At 44.0% G+C, this 13,348-nt stretch overlaps 1 protein-coding gene across 2 annotated transcripts in view; it reads left to right on the top strand.

The window, feature by feature from the left end:
* carmil1 (capping protein regulator and myosin 1 linker 1) overlaps positions 1-13,348 on the top strand; it is a 28,708-nt gene that overhangs the window by 11,129 nt on the left and 4,231 nt on the right. For both annotated transcript variants that reach the window (XM_030412481.1, XM_030412482.1), the window contains exons 4-33: positions 2,478-2,537; positions 2,919-3,040; positions 3,512-3,609; positions 3,691-3,761; positions 4,057-4,130; positions 4,267-4,342; positions 4,546-4,634; positions 4,971-5,065; positions 5,406-5,492; positions 5,578-5,681; positions 5,785-5,862; positions 6,087-6,163; positions 6,323-6,427; positions 6,630-6,699; positions 7,457-7,538; positions 7,631-7,730; positions 7,840-7,894; positions 8,063-8,235; positions 8,504-8,572; positions 8,676-8,769; positions 8,894-8,992; positions 9,360-9,488; positions 9,636-9,758; positions 9,883-10,058; positions 11,198-11,285; positions 11,379-11,522; positions 11,639-11,705; positions 11,959-12,194; positions 12,496-12,611; positions 12,851-13,331. In XM_030412481.1, the coding sequence (XP_030268341.1) occupies positions 2,478-2,537; positions 2,919-3,040; positions 3,512-3,609; positions 3,691-3,761; positions 4,057-4,130; positions 4,267-4,342; positions 4,546-4,634; positions 4,971-5,065; positions 5,406-5,492; positions 5,578-5,681; positions 5,785-5,862; positions 6,087-6,163; positions 6,323-6,427; positions 6,630-6,699; positions 7,457-7,538; positions 7,631-7,730; positions 7,840-7,894; positions 8,063-8,235; positions 8,504-8,572; positions 8,676-8,769; positions 8,894-8,992; positions 9,360-9,488; positions 9,636-9,758; positions 9,883-10,058; positions 11,198-11,285; positions 11,379-11,522; positions 11,639-11,705; positions 11,959-12,194; positions 12,496-12,611; positions 12,851-13,331 (3,438 nt within the window). The remainder of the gene's footprint in view (positions 1-2,477; positions 2,538-2,918; positions 3,041-3,511; positions 3,610-3,690; positions 3,762-4,056; positions 4,131-4,266; positions 4,343-4,545; positions 4,635-4,970; positions 5,066-5,405; positions 5,493-5,577; positions 5,682-5,784; positions 5,863-6,086; positions 6,164-6,322; positions 6,428-6,629; positions 6,700-7,456; positions 7,539-7,630; positions 7,731-7,839; positions 7,895-8,062; positions 8,236-8,503; positions 8,573-8,675; positions 8,770-8,893; positions 8,993-9,359; positions 9,489-9,635; positions 9,759-9,882; positions 10,059-11,197; positions 11,286-11,378; positions 11,523-11,638; positions 11,706-11,958; positions 12,195-12,495; positions 12,612-12,850; positions 13,332-13,348) is intronic.

Here is a 13,348-nt window from a genome sequence, read left to right on the forward strand (position 1 = left end):
GAGGGTGGTTTGTTCCTCGGTGTCCGGGCAGAGAGAGGCAGCAGAGGGAGAAAAAAAGACAATGGAGGAATTTAACAGCTGGCAAGGAGACGAGGGGAGGGGGCACTGCTTCTCTGTGCCCCTCGCCCTCTCTCTTCCTCTTACTTTCTGTCTCTTTCTTTTGCTGCCATTACTTCTTTTCCTTTGTAACTTTCACTCAACTTTTCTTATTAACTTTACCTTTTTCATAACTTTCTCAAATAAAAGTCCAGATTTATACCTCCGTCCTCCTCCGTCCTCCTCTTTCTCCCAGTTTTATAGTCTCTCTTCTTTTGTTTCCTCATCCTGCTCTTAAATTGTGACTCTTTTAATTTTATCCCACACTCTTTTTCCATCTTTCACTTTCTTTTTAATAACTCCCCATACGCCGTCTCCCTTCTTTCCCTCCCTGTCTTTGTTTCCCTCCCTCCCTTCCTCTCTTCACTTGCTCTCTTGGCAGCGAGTTAAGAATCCACTTTTATTTTTACTTTCTCTCTCTCTCTCTGGATTTAAAGGGAAATGTGTGTGAGGTTGTGACTCGGCTCCAGACATTTGTTCTGCAGACTATTTGGAGCTCGTGTTTTTACATTCCTATTGTCTCGGTGATTTTTTTTCTTTTCCCCGGTCTTTGTCCAACTTCACCAGCCTTATATCAGTATATATATAACTGCTTTGATAAATTAGATTTAAAGGCAGTTACATGTACATCACAATAGTTGTCTTTGACTGAGGAGCATTTGAGAGATTTCTGATAATCTGATAATATATAACAGAAATCCATCAAAGCTTCTGAAGTGAATGTTCCATTAAGAAAGGCTTGTTTCTAATTGGACATTGTGACACAGGTTATTATCTCATCTTAAGCTGCTAAACTCCAAAACGAGTTGGAGCTTGACGAGAGTCAGTGCAGTCAGAACTTAGCGAGCTGGCTGCTGGCGCCTTCAGCGATATAGCTGCCATGATGATCAGTCAAGTCAATTTGAGTAATTCTTTATGAATAAATGTCCAAATTCTCTAATTCCTTTATTCTCAGTTGTGTTTAACTTCTGGTTTCTTTACTCCTCTTTTACAGTAACATGAACTTTAGTTTAGCTCTGTTCAGCAAAGACGCTGGTGTGAAGCGAGACTGTGATTTGAGGAAGGAGAGACAACACGTAGTTCCTCCTATAGTACAGTAAAGTTCAATTCACAATTCCCAATGAAATGCTTGTGAATTAATTTCACTCTGCACACGTGTCTTGCCCCACACAGTTGAGTAAGAGCTGTGTACTGTGTGTCTGCTCGATCCACAAAATGGCAAAAAGTGTATACACACCTGAACATTCCAGCTGTATGTGATAGTTGAACACCTCATTCTTAAATCCTGGTCATTAATCTGCCGCTGTAAAAGCCTCGGCTCTGCTGGGTTCAGACTTTCCACCAGATGTTGGACCTGGCACCAGAGCATCAGTGAGGTCCAACACTGATGTTGGTTTATCAGGTCTGGCTCACAGTCGACGTTCCAGTTCATCAATCGAGCTGCTTGTCTTTGTCATTTATGACAGTCAATGAAGAGTCTCTGGGTTTTAGACAGTTCGTTGGACAGTAGAAGCACTTTTAAAGACGTCACTTTGGACTCTGGGGAACTGTGATGGCATATTTATTTTTTACATTTTATAGACTTAACAATCAATCATGAAAACAGGCAGATTAATCAATTAGCGAAACACATTATTAAGCTGTTGCACCAAGATTTCCCTTCAGTGAAACTCAGAACTTCAGACCAGAGGTACAAGTGGATGCACATACTGTAAAGTGCACGTCAGAGTCTGCGGCCAGTCACATGTGCTAACAGAGCAGTCTTGGTTGGCTGCGACCTTTAGGCCCATCTGTTCAATTCAGTTGTTGTTCTGAAAACCAGCTGTGGACTCAAATACAATCTAATCTACATCACATGTCATCCTTCTCTCTCTCTCTCTCTCTGTCTCTCTTTCTCTCCAGCTTTTCTTTTCTTCCTCTACTTTGATCTGTGAAATCGAAGCCTGAAGCCCCCAAAAATGAATCAAAAGTTGTGTCTCAGAAGCTCAACGTATGAATGAAAACACCTCAGAGTGTGTTTGCCTCACCCAAATCTCTCTACACCCACTTAATGAAAGATTCCTTTTCATACGTTCATCCGTCTGTGTGTTGTAAACAATTCCTGGAAAAAGTTCTCATGAAGAACACGTTAACCAGTTTTAGTTTTCTTTCCTGAGAAGTCTTCACATTGTGGGAAATAAAGTTCTCCTCTGGGACACATGACTTTCCATTTGTGATCTTTTGAAGCAACAAACCCGGAAAGCCAACAGGCTGTTTTTGTATTTTCCCAAACCTCAACATGTTGCCCTTTTAATGACTCAGTAAAGAAAATGTCAACATGTAAGATTCATTTGACATATTTTTACGGCCGTGTTTCGTAATCTGTCTCTTGTTTATTATAGGTCGAGCACTCCTTCAGCTACTTGGATATCCATGGAATCAGCAGCAACAAGCCCACTCAGGTACACACACACACACACACACACAGCTGACCACATCTGGACTGAAGCTTAAAAGTTACACACATAACACGACAACAACAAAACCACTGTTGTGTTTCAACACCACCCACATGTCAGGGAGGATAAGGAGGATAATGAAGATTGATTTATCGGATAAACTTGTACACAAGAGTGTTGTGAGTACACACAAACAAACAAAATCCTCCCAATGTGTGAACTTGAACCTCTGTCTGTAAAGTCTACTGTGTTCTCCTCCGACTTCTCACCTGTTTGGTCTATTTCATTGAAACCAAATGGTAAAGCCAGCAGGGACAGATGTTCTCCCCTCAGCAGCTCTCTGACTCTCTCATGTTATAATGTTGAGTGTGTCGCCCCCTGCAGCTGGTGTTGGAGTACGAGCGCGGACCGTGGAGCCTCCGGCTGAGCTCAGTGGAGGAGGTGGACGAGGTGATCGCTCACATCGGCAGCTGTCTGCACCGGATCCGTCCCGCCAGCTCACCTGTGTAGGTACCGGCACCGAGACAGGGAGAACCTCAGGGGCTGTCAGAGGGCTGGACAGACACAAAACCAAACTGTCACTTTAGTTTTTAGAAGACAAGAAGATTTTAAACTGTACAAATCAAGTGTAACGTTGAATGTAAATAACTAAATCATATTTCTCAGTTTTACATGCTATAGACTGATTGATCGATCATTAAAATAGGTCAGTGTTACTTGTCTGTTGGTTCTTAAATAGTGAACACTGGGCCTCCTGGATACTCCCTCCCTGCATCTCTTCTCTCTTTGTTCATGCAGTATTTACATTTTTCAGTTGTGTTTTGATTTAATTCCTTTCTTTGAAGATATGAAGCGTGTGGAAACTATTGTGGGAGGAAAAACCAGACACAAAGAGTTTTAGATCAAATTTAGATGTTAATATTTCTCTTTATTTCTTCCTCCCTCCTTCTCTTCCCCTGCATCTCTCTGTAAGGAAGAAAGGTGATAAAGAAGTTGAGTCTGAAGCCTCCGGAGAGGACGGCAGCTCTGCAGGCCATCTGGGACGAGCAGGGATCCACAGATCTGGGACCATGCGGTAAATCAGCTGAAAAATGTGAAAAATAGATCCAGTTAAATTAAAAGTTTCTGTACTAAACGTTATCGTGACTTGTTGCAGGTGGTTTCTCTCATCAGTACTGGTGTGTGTGTGATTACCTGGGACTGCCATACAGAGAGGAAGTCCAGTGGGTCGGTACTTTACACTGAAATCATCTTTTTTGTTTCCTGATCTTTCTTTAATTTATACATTCTGTTGTTTTGATGTTCTTTGTCCTGTGTTTCTGCCTGTTTCTGTTGTTCCTTCTTCTTTGTGTGCTCAATGTATGCGTGTCTTTCTTCTGCTTTATAATGGATTTATTGTTTGTCTGTTGTCGTTGTTTTTACTTTTCTGTGTTGCTGTTGAGTTAAGCTTTGTGCACCTGAACACTGCAGTATGAAGCTATTCTCTCATCTCACCTGTTGTTGTTGTCCTCTCCTCCTTCAGGATGTCGACACCATCTATCTCACCCAGGACACCAGAGAGCTCAACCTGCAGGACTTTGTGCACCTGGAGAACAGGTACGTCAGCCGCTCTTGCCCTCTGTTTTTGTGAATAGGTGCAACCAAAACAAACACTTTGTCACATAAATGAGATGAATTTGTATTCTTTTTTGTATTTGTGTCTGTAAGGTTTTTGTGTTTGTTTCCCCTGCAGGGATCTGGTGGCGATCATCGCAGCTCTAGAGCACAACCAGTGGTTCAACAAACTCTCCACTAAAGACTACAAACTGGTAATGTTGATACAAACAGCTGTTGAAATGATCTAAATGTGACAGTAGAAACACTTGTAATGGGCAGGCAGGAAGGGAAATAAGCCAGTAACTTAGGTCACTTCCAGTACGATGTATATTAAGGGGACTTTTTTTTTTGCTTCTATGAAATGTCACTGATTAATATGAGATAAAAAAGGTGTGTGTCTGTTTCCTCCTTCCAGTCGACTGATGTGTACGAACAGATCCTCAGAGTGGTGTCTCGATCCAGCCGGCTGGAGGAGCTGGTTCTGGACAACGCTGGGCTCAGAAGGTCAAATAACAGAACACACGTCACGTTTGTTTCTGTTAATAGTCAACTAATCAGTGCATAGTAACACTTTTATTATTTTATTTCTCTTTATCTGCTTCCTTGTACAAATAAGAGTAAAGTAGAGTGTTTGCGATCCAAAGTCCATTGAGGAATCAAGTGTGTGTGTGTGTATGTGTGTGTGTGTGTGTGTGTGTGTGTGTGTGTGTGTGTGTGTGTGTGTGTGTGTGGGTGTGGGTGTGTGTGTGTTGACTTTGTGTGAGGAGAGCTGAAATCTTATGTGATGAATCAGCTGAACCTGCTCACTGACGGTTTGTTACTGCTCTCGCTCTTCTTCAGTGACTTTGCTCAGAAGCTGGCCGGCGCTCTGTCACACAACCCGGCCTCCACGCTGCACACACTCAACCTGAGCAACAACTCACTGGAGGACAAAGGTCAAGACATGTGCACACACACACACACCCTCTTCGTTGTTTATGTTATATGACAGGTTTCAGTCCGTGTCTCAAAGACAGATTGATTTATAATCTTTTAATTGTTTCTTCCACAATATTCCACATATTTGATTCTCTTTCATGTCCACGTTATTGAAACTGGACATTATTTTCTTTTCATGAATTTGTTTTAAAAATGAGCTACAACTTTTACACTTGGCTTTATCAAACATGCAGATATTCAGTGCTTTTACGTGTAGTCTTGCGCCCTCTAGTGGCCGTGTTGGAGCTCTGTGAAGTCCAGTAACGTCATCGTTCGGATGTGTGTTGCTTTCTGCAGGTGTTTCTGCTCTGAGTGCTCAACTCGCAAAACTGCCCATGGGTCTGAAGCACCTGAGCCTCTCCAGGACCTCCATGTCTCCTAAAGGTGAACACGCAGAAGCACAAAGATGTAAACTTTATTCCCGTTCTGAATTATTTTTACATGAGTATATGTTTGTCGTTTCTTGCAGGTGTGAACAGCCTCTGTCAGGCTCTCTGTGCCAACCCGGCTGTCGCTTCCACCCTCACACACCTCGACCTGTCGGGAAACTCGCTGAGAGGCGACGACCTGCCGGTGAGAGGCACCTTCCCTCCTTCTGCCATATCCAACGTGGAGACAAACTGATGTGTTGAGTTTGTTTGTCTAGATGTCTAATGTGTTTGTGTTTTCTGCACAGAACCTGCACAGTTTCCTGAGTCACCCAAACTGTCTGGAGACTCTGGATCTGTCCAACAGTGACTGCTCTCTGGAGCTGGTAAAAGCAGCACAAACACACACACACATTTACTCTGATACACATAAAGACTGAAGTGAAAACACAACATTCAGCCTCTTGGATGTTGTAGCAGTAAATAATTCCATGTTTATATTCCTCCTAACTGTGGTTTTAACATTCTGTAAGAGGTGAAGTTGAGTTTAGTGGAGTTTTTGTGCAGTTTCAGTCTCTGTTGCTTAAATTCACTTTTGTGGGTTTTTCAGGTGTGTGCGTCTCTGCTCAGAGGATCTTTGAAGCATCTGTCTGTCCTCAACATGTCAAAGACCGTCTTCTCTCACAGGTCACATATTCAGTTCACACCAGCTTATGAACATATCCAATATTATCACAGACGACTACTTACTTTAGACTGTTGGAAGTGTAAGAAGTGTTTTTAAGAGCTGCTACCTGAACTGTACAGTATTGATTTTGTCTTATGTCTCTCTTCACCTTCACACAGGAAGTGTAAAGAAATCCCTTCGTCCTTTAAGCAGTTCTTCAGCTGCTCTCAGGCTCTGAGCTCAGTCAGTCTGTCGGGAACCAAACTGCCCGTGGACGCTCTGAAGTAAGAAAATATCACTGAAGCCTGATTTCACAGAGAATGTCTTTACCAGTTGACTTCCTGTAGTCTAAACCAGACGGTATTTTGTTTCCTGTTTTACTGTTTAGTTTAAAAAATATCAGATATCAAGCTTGATAAATGAACCTGCCTTCATTAAGTTGTTATGAAACTGAGTGACAGTCTGAGGACTCTCTGCTCTCTGCAGATCTTTGTTGTTGGGACTCGGCTGTAACCCGAACCTCAGTGATGTGTCTCTGGATCTCAGCTGCTGTGAGGTAAAACCTCCACATATCTCAACACGCTGTTGTAACACACTGTACCACTGTTCAGATTCATACAACAGCAGAACATGCAGGAAGTGGTGAATAAGCTAAAACAAACAGAAACACTGACAGACTGTATTTATATTAAAGTGTTTTGTGATTGTATATGAGTCAAACCTTCGTGTAAAAGCATAATTCTGAAGAAAGATGGACTTTAAAGATTTACCGTAGTTTTGTTTTCGGGCAAGCTAATTTTCAGTGGGGTGCAGGGGCACTCTGACACGAGCATCGAAATCTCTCTGTTTAAAACAGTAAGAAGTCTCGACACAACATGAAACTTTGCTGGTAGTATCACCAGGGTCTCTACACATGAACACGAGCATTGAGAACATTGTTTGTGTACACAGAGTTTACTAAAAAGAAGGTTTTTGGACAACACATGTTAGCAGTAGCACCTCCAGTGCGCCGCTGTCATGGCAGACAAAAAGTGTCGATCACCAAGTGCGACCTAACAGGTAGTAGGTCCACCATTCCTCTTGGTCGCATTCGGGGATCGACACTTTTTTCCTGCCATGACGGCGGCGTGCCGGAGATCCAGCTCCAACGGTGAGTAGTTCAAAAACCTTCTTACTACGGTAAATCTTATGTGTCTCTTTCATCCTAATTATGCTTTTACACGAAGGTTTGACTTGTATTCAATCACAAATACAGCCGCGGTTGCTTTTTGGCGAGAGTTTGACTTTAAGCTCTGACTCTCTCCTGCTCTCAGCTGCGTTCAGCGGGCTCTCAGATCCTGGAGGGTTGCATCGCTGAGATCCCCAACATCTCCAGTCTGGACATCTCTGACAACAGTGAGGACATCTGAGATCTGGAGCATGTACAATTTCACAGGACTGACTTTAAGTTGTGCCCCTGTTCATGTTTCTGTGCTGCTTGTGTTCAGGTCTTGACATGGATCTGACCACCCTGCTGGTCTGGCTGGCCAAGAACCGATCCATCAGACACCTTTCACTGGGCAAGAACTTCAACAACATCAAGTCCAAGTGGGTGAAAAACGGACAAGACACAAAATTCCAGCACTGGATTTTTTTTTAATGAAAGAGTTGGTAATTATTTATTAGTTATTATTATTATTTATTCATCTTTCTCCAGGAATGTGGCTCCAGTCCTGGACAACCTGGTTCACATGATCCAAGAGGAGGAATCAGTGAGTGAAACTTTTATCATCACATCACGTCAAGGTGCTTTTTGTAATCAGATCGAGTCTTGGATCTGTCTTTGTGTTCCCTCATTCTTGTGTTACCTCTTAAACATCATTGTTGTATTTTCCACTGAAGCATTCATTGGACTCTTTATAAAATCTTTCCCCCTGCAGCCGCTGACCTCTCTGTCCCTGGCTGACTCCAAGCTGAAGTCCGACCTCTCCATCGTCCTCAACGCTCTGGGCAGCAACACCTCTCTGACCAAACTGGACATCAGTGGGAATGCCATGGGAGACATGGGGGCCAAGATGCTGGCCAAGGCTCTGCAGATCAACACCAAACTCAGGTGAGCAAGAAAACAAGATCCTCCTGCACTGTTTTAATCATAAAGGTTACGTCTCTATAGGTAACTCTTAGAAAACAGTGATCTCTGTCTGGATCAGAGACGAGAGGTAGAAACACAAAGCACCAGTGTGACACTCAGGCTGAAACAATTCAGCATGAATAAATAACTCATCCTCTCAGCAGTTTTATCTTTTTAAGAGGTGCACAGTTTTTTCATTCAGATGAACTGTTTGTCTTCTCTTCTCTCTGGTTTGTGTGTCTGTCCTCAGGACAGTAGTGTGGGACAGGAACAACATCAGTCCTCAGGGTCTTCAGGACGTCGCAGCCGCTCTGGAGAAGTGAGTATGAAGCTGCCAGAGCCGAAGAAGGTGTTGCTGCACACAGTAAGCACCGGCCCGACAATGGAAGATCATGTTTATTTTCTTTTTCACTCCCGATCAGAAACTACACCATTCGTTTCATGCCTATTCCCATCATGGACGCTGCTCAGGCACTGAAGGCGAGCCCAGAGAAGACCGAGGACGCCCTTCTGAAGGTTGTTGTCTGTGTTTTTTTAAAATATGGATCAATATTAACTAGCACTGTTTGTATTCTCCTATATGGTATTGACAGTTAAAGAATAGAGCTTTAATTTGTTGGTGTTGTGTTTTATGATGCAGATGGAGCAGTACCTGCTGAGGAACCATGAGACGCGTAAATACCTGCAGGAGCAGGCGTACCGGCTGCAGCAGGGAATAGTCACCACCACCACACAGCAGGCAGGCACTGCAACACACACACACACACACACACACACACACACACACACATTTTTTGGGGTATCGCATTAGAAAAGGTTGATGAAAACTACATTTGGGAAAACTTTATCAATTTCTAAAAACAGTTTGAGGCTGAGCTGACGTGGAAGATGGAAACACCTTCTCCACATACGCTCTGAACATTTTACTTGATGGCTGATCAGCTGTTTTTCGCTCCAACTGAAGAAATTAGAAAATAGTGGCAGATTAAACCGTCTCTTCATCGCTTTACATGGATCTCACATTAATACATACAACAAACAATATTGCCATTTTGTATTCTCCATTATTTGGCTGCTGACTGACCTCTGACCTCTCGGTGTTGCAGATGATGGACATGATGTGTGTGAAGGTGCAGGACCACCTGAACTCTCTGAGGTTTACAGAGACCAGCTCGGTCCAGGAGGACATGAAGGTGGCAGAGAACCTCATGAAAGATGCCAGGAACTCTAAGACAGTAAGAGGACATGACACTTACATCTTCTCTCCTGGTCTGAGACACTGAAAACAGCTGCTTTCATGTCATGTGCATCTGGTGGTTTAGGCACTCATACAAGTAGAAAAAAACCTTTCCAATGATCTCTCTACGCTCTCTTCCCTCCAGCTGCTCCCCAACCTGTACCACCTGAGGAGTGGAGGGTCCAAGGGAGCTTGTGTCGGAGCCATTCAGGACAAACTGGAGTCGATGGCTGGAGAGGTTGCCACAGTGATGGATGAACAGCTGCAGGTACTGAGCTCAGACCAGCCTTGACACAGTTACATTCATTCTACTGTAGCTATGTATGATTCTCCATCCAACATGAATTCAAACCTGACTGTGATGTGGAGTTTAAACTGTATTATGTCCTCAGATGATGCTGGTGTCCATGGTGGACGCTGCTGAGGGTTTGTGTCCTCATGTGATGAAGAGGAGCAGCCTTCGCCAGGAGCTCCTGAAGTCCGGAGCGGGGAGGATGACCATCCCTCGCAGCTTCATCACCACCACGCTGCTGGAGCAGTCCGGGGTCGACATCATCAACAAGATCAGGTCTGATCTGCTACGTGTGTGTTTCTTAGCTTAGCTTAGCTTAGCTTAGCTTCAGCTTCGTCAGGTCTTTGGTTATTTATCTTACGGTGATCAGAGTCCAGGACCCAGATCTCCAGGAGAACAAGGCCAGTGTTCAGCAAAGTTACTGCAGTTGATGTGTGATTTCAAGGTGATAAACATGTGTTTTCTCACCAGATGTTGGTCATGTGCTTCTGTAACAAATAGATTTTCTGTAACGTCCCCGTGTGCTGATCCTCATTGTGCAAACTGAATGTAGGAAAGACTGAAACATCGTCAACACGAAAACTTTATGTGGTGGTCTTAACTCTAGTGGAGGCATCAGCTGTGATCTGTGTGGTTGCAACAGAACTGAGAAAGTGGTTAAAACTTCTGTTTGAAGTCATCACAAATTTTAATCTGTTACGTTTCACAGATCTTTATCTGTCTCTGATGACAGCTGGAAAACATCTGATTAAAATGTAAACGTCTTAACAAAAATATGTGAGTTCAGCTGTTTGTTTAAAGAACCAGACAAAATATCTTTTCTTTCTGATCCCATCCAATCCCAACACAACATGGATCCATGTTTACACAGACTAGATCCGCTTCCACCAAATGTGTAAAATCCAACTTAGTTTGACATGTTTTCATAAACTTCAGTGGCTTATTTATACTTCTAGTTAAGGTTTTTCTGTACTGTAAATTCTGTCCTTTGCCCTTTTAGTTATCAGTGTATTTGTCTGATATTTAAAGCTTCTTATTGTGAAGCATTTTGTAACTTCTGTCTTGAAAAGTGAGACATAATAAATCTCTATTAGTTCCCTGGAAGAGCAGCTGTTATCTGCTCAGCGTTACACTGCCATCTGTGTTGAAGCCAGTAGACCAGTTTCTGACTCACAGCAGAGGGAGACAATAAAGTCAGGACCAGGTTCTGAGATGTGGTTTGGTTCTGGTCGGGTCCTACAGTTTTCTTGGCAGTGGATCTGCCTCTTAATAACACTGAACTCTCAACAGATAAACCAGTGCCTGTTAACGTTTTAACATTTATACAGTTTGTCATCTCGATCAGATGGAGATTTTGAAAACTAAAAGTGTTTTTCTCTTCATGAGCGTTTTGTTTCTGTCTCTGTGTGAAACAGCGAGGTGAAGCTGAGCATGGCGTCTCTGCTGTCTGATCGTATCGTGGACGACATCCTGGAGTCTCTGTCCAGATCACAGCACACTCTGGTTAGTGTTCTCCTCTTCTTATCTGTCTTCTTGTCTGTCTGACTGTTTTCTGTCTATTCATCCCTTCCTCCTCCTCCTTCCTTCTGTCTCCAGGCCGACCATCTGATCAGGAAGTCTCAGCCTCTGCTGCACCACGAGCCCCACATGGAGACGGAGGTTCTGGATGAGGTGGTCCTGCAGCCAGAGAACCACGACCGGGACCAGAAACATGAGCTGGAGGAAATGGACACCTGCATGGTGGGAAACGTGTAGCACACTTTATTGTTGAAACAAGAACAGTAAAGCCGTCACGTCTCCTCCCAGCTGGAATTTTTACTTTGTCAAAGAATCAAAAAGCTGTTTTTCCTCCTCAGATGACTCCTAAATCCAAGAGGAAGAGTATTCTGGTCCGGATGCTGCGTCCTGTCTCTGTGGCGTTCGGTGAGCCATTTAGTTTGAAGTCAATACAAGTGTCAGCTTCAACAGATTCATACAGAACCTATTTTCCTAACCTGTCTGTAAGAACGCTGCTCAAGCTAACTGCAGTGAAATCCTGTGTTAGGTTCCTTTCTTGGATTCTTGATTACTAAGACGTGTCCTTCATTCCTGTGTGTCTTGATTCCATGAACAGTTTTGCTCGTTACTATTCATCTGTAACTTTCCCTCATGGCTTTGTCTTCTGTTTGCCTGACAGAGATGGAGTTTGACCTGGACAAGGCTCTTGAGGAAGTTCCTATCCACGTCGAGGACCCTCCACTTCCTGCTCCTCCTCCTCAGGCTAACCACGGAGACCTCCCACCTCCTCCTCCCTCACTGGACTCCAAGCCTGTCTGTTTTGGCGAGCTGCCGCCGATGGAACACGTGACGCTGGAGCATCGCACCAAATGTCGGCCGAAACCCACGAAGAGGACGAAACCCAGCCGACCACCTGTAGGACTCCACGTTGCTTTGTTTTCTTTTTTTTTATTATGTCTTTGGTTCAGGACGAACACAAACATGTCCAGTAGTACCAGTAACATATTTTTGAAGAACACCTGCATCATTAAATACTCATGATCTTGAACTTGGTAGTATTGTGAGTAGATCAGATTACAAATGACAGAGATGGTGCAGTTTATTCTTCAGTCGTGGTTGTTTTATTTTCCTCTGTTCAGATTACTCACTAGAAACCTAAAATGCAATTAAATGTAATTGAGTTTCTTTGTGCTGTTTCTGTTTTCGGTTCTTTCAGCGGGCGGCCTCCCGCAGCTCGGCGCCACAAGAGGCGGAGCAGAACAGCATCATGGGAAAGCTGGACGAGGGCCTGGAGGACTTCTTCTCCAAGAAAGTCATTAAACTCAGCTTCAAGTGAGTCGTTCTTTAAAGTGACATTACTGTTTTCTTTAGTTTGTTTTTAGTTTTAACGTCTACACAAAGAGATGAATCACAGAATATCTCAGGATTCATCCACTCATCCTGTGACACCCACGTTAATAGATAATCGGTGGTGTGTTGGCAGCCAACCAGATGCTTTCTCGTGTTAGCTTTTAAGTCTTCATAAATGTATAAAGTTTTCTGATCTTGTCATCATGTTGAATCTCCTCTAGACTTCCGTCAGTGAAAGGTCCGTCCTCCAGCCCGCCGGACGGCGCAGATAAAAAACGTGAATCCAGGAAGAGCGGCTTCTTTAACCTCATCAAATCCCGGACATCCCGCTCAGAGAAGAGCCACGGAACTGCTTCCTTCGCTCCACCCGCGCCTGCTTCCTCCTCCACTTCTTCACCCTCTTCCTCTGTCAGCCCAGTGACTGAGGAGACACCGGAGACACCACCCTCTCCGCCTGCCAGAAACCCTGCCACTGTAGCAGAGCCCCATCAGGAGCTCCACAAGGCTCCGTCCACGGACCAGACAGATTCTGAGATGGAGGCCCCTCCCACCGCCGCCGAACCTGCCGAGGAGGAGAAAGAGGAGGAGAACGTGGAGAAGAAGGAGAACCCCCACATCCCCCGCCATATTGGTGTTCCTGTGATGGGGATGGACCTGATGGCTGAGATGAAGGCCAGGCAGGAGAGAATGGCTGTAAAGAAGGTGGGTGGAGCTTATGG

The sequence above is a fragment of the Sparus aurata genome, chromosome 3, assembly GCF_900880675.1.
Source record: "Sparus aurata chromosome 3, fSpaAur1.1, whole genome shotgun sequence".
In the NCBI taxonomy this organism is placed as follows: domain Eukaryota; kingdom Metazoa; phylum Chordata; class Actinopteri; order Spariformes; family Sparidae; genus Sparus; species Sparus aurata.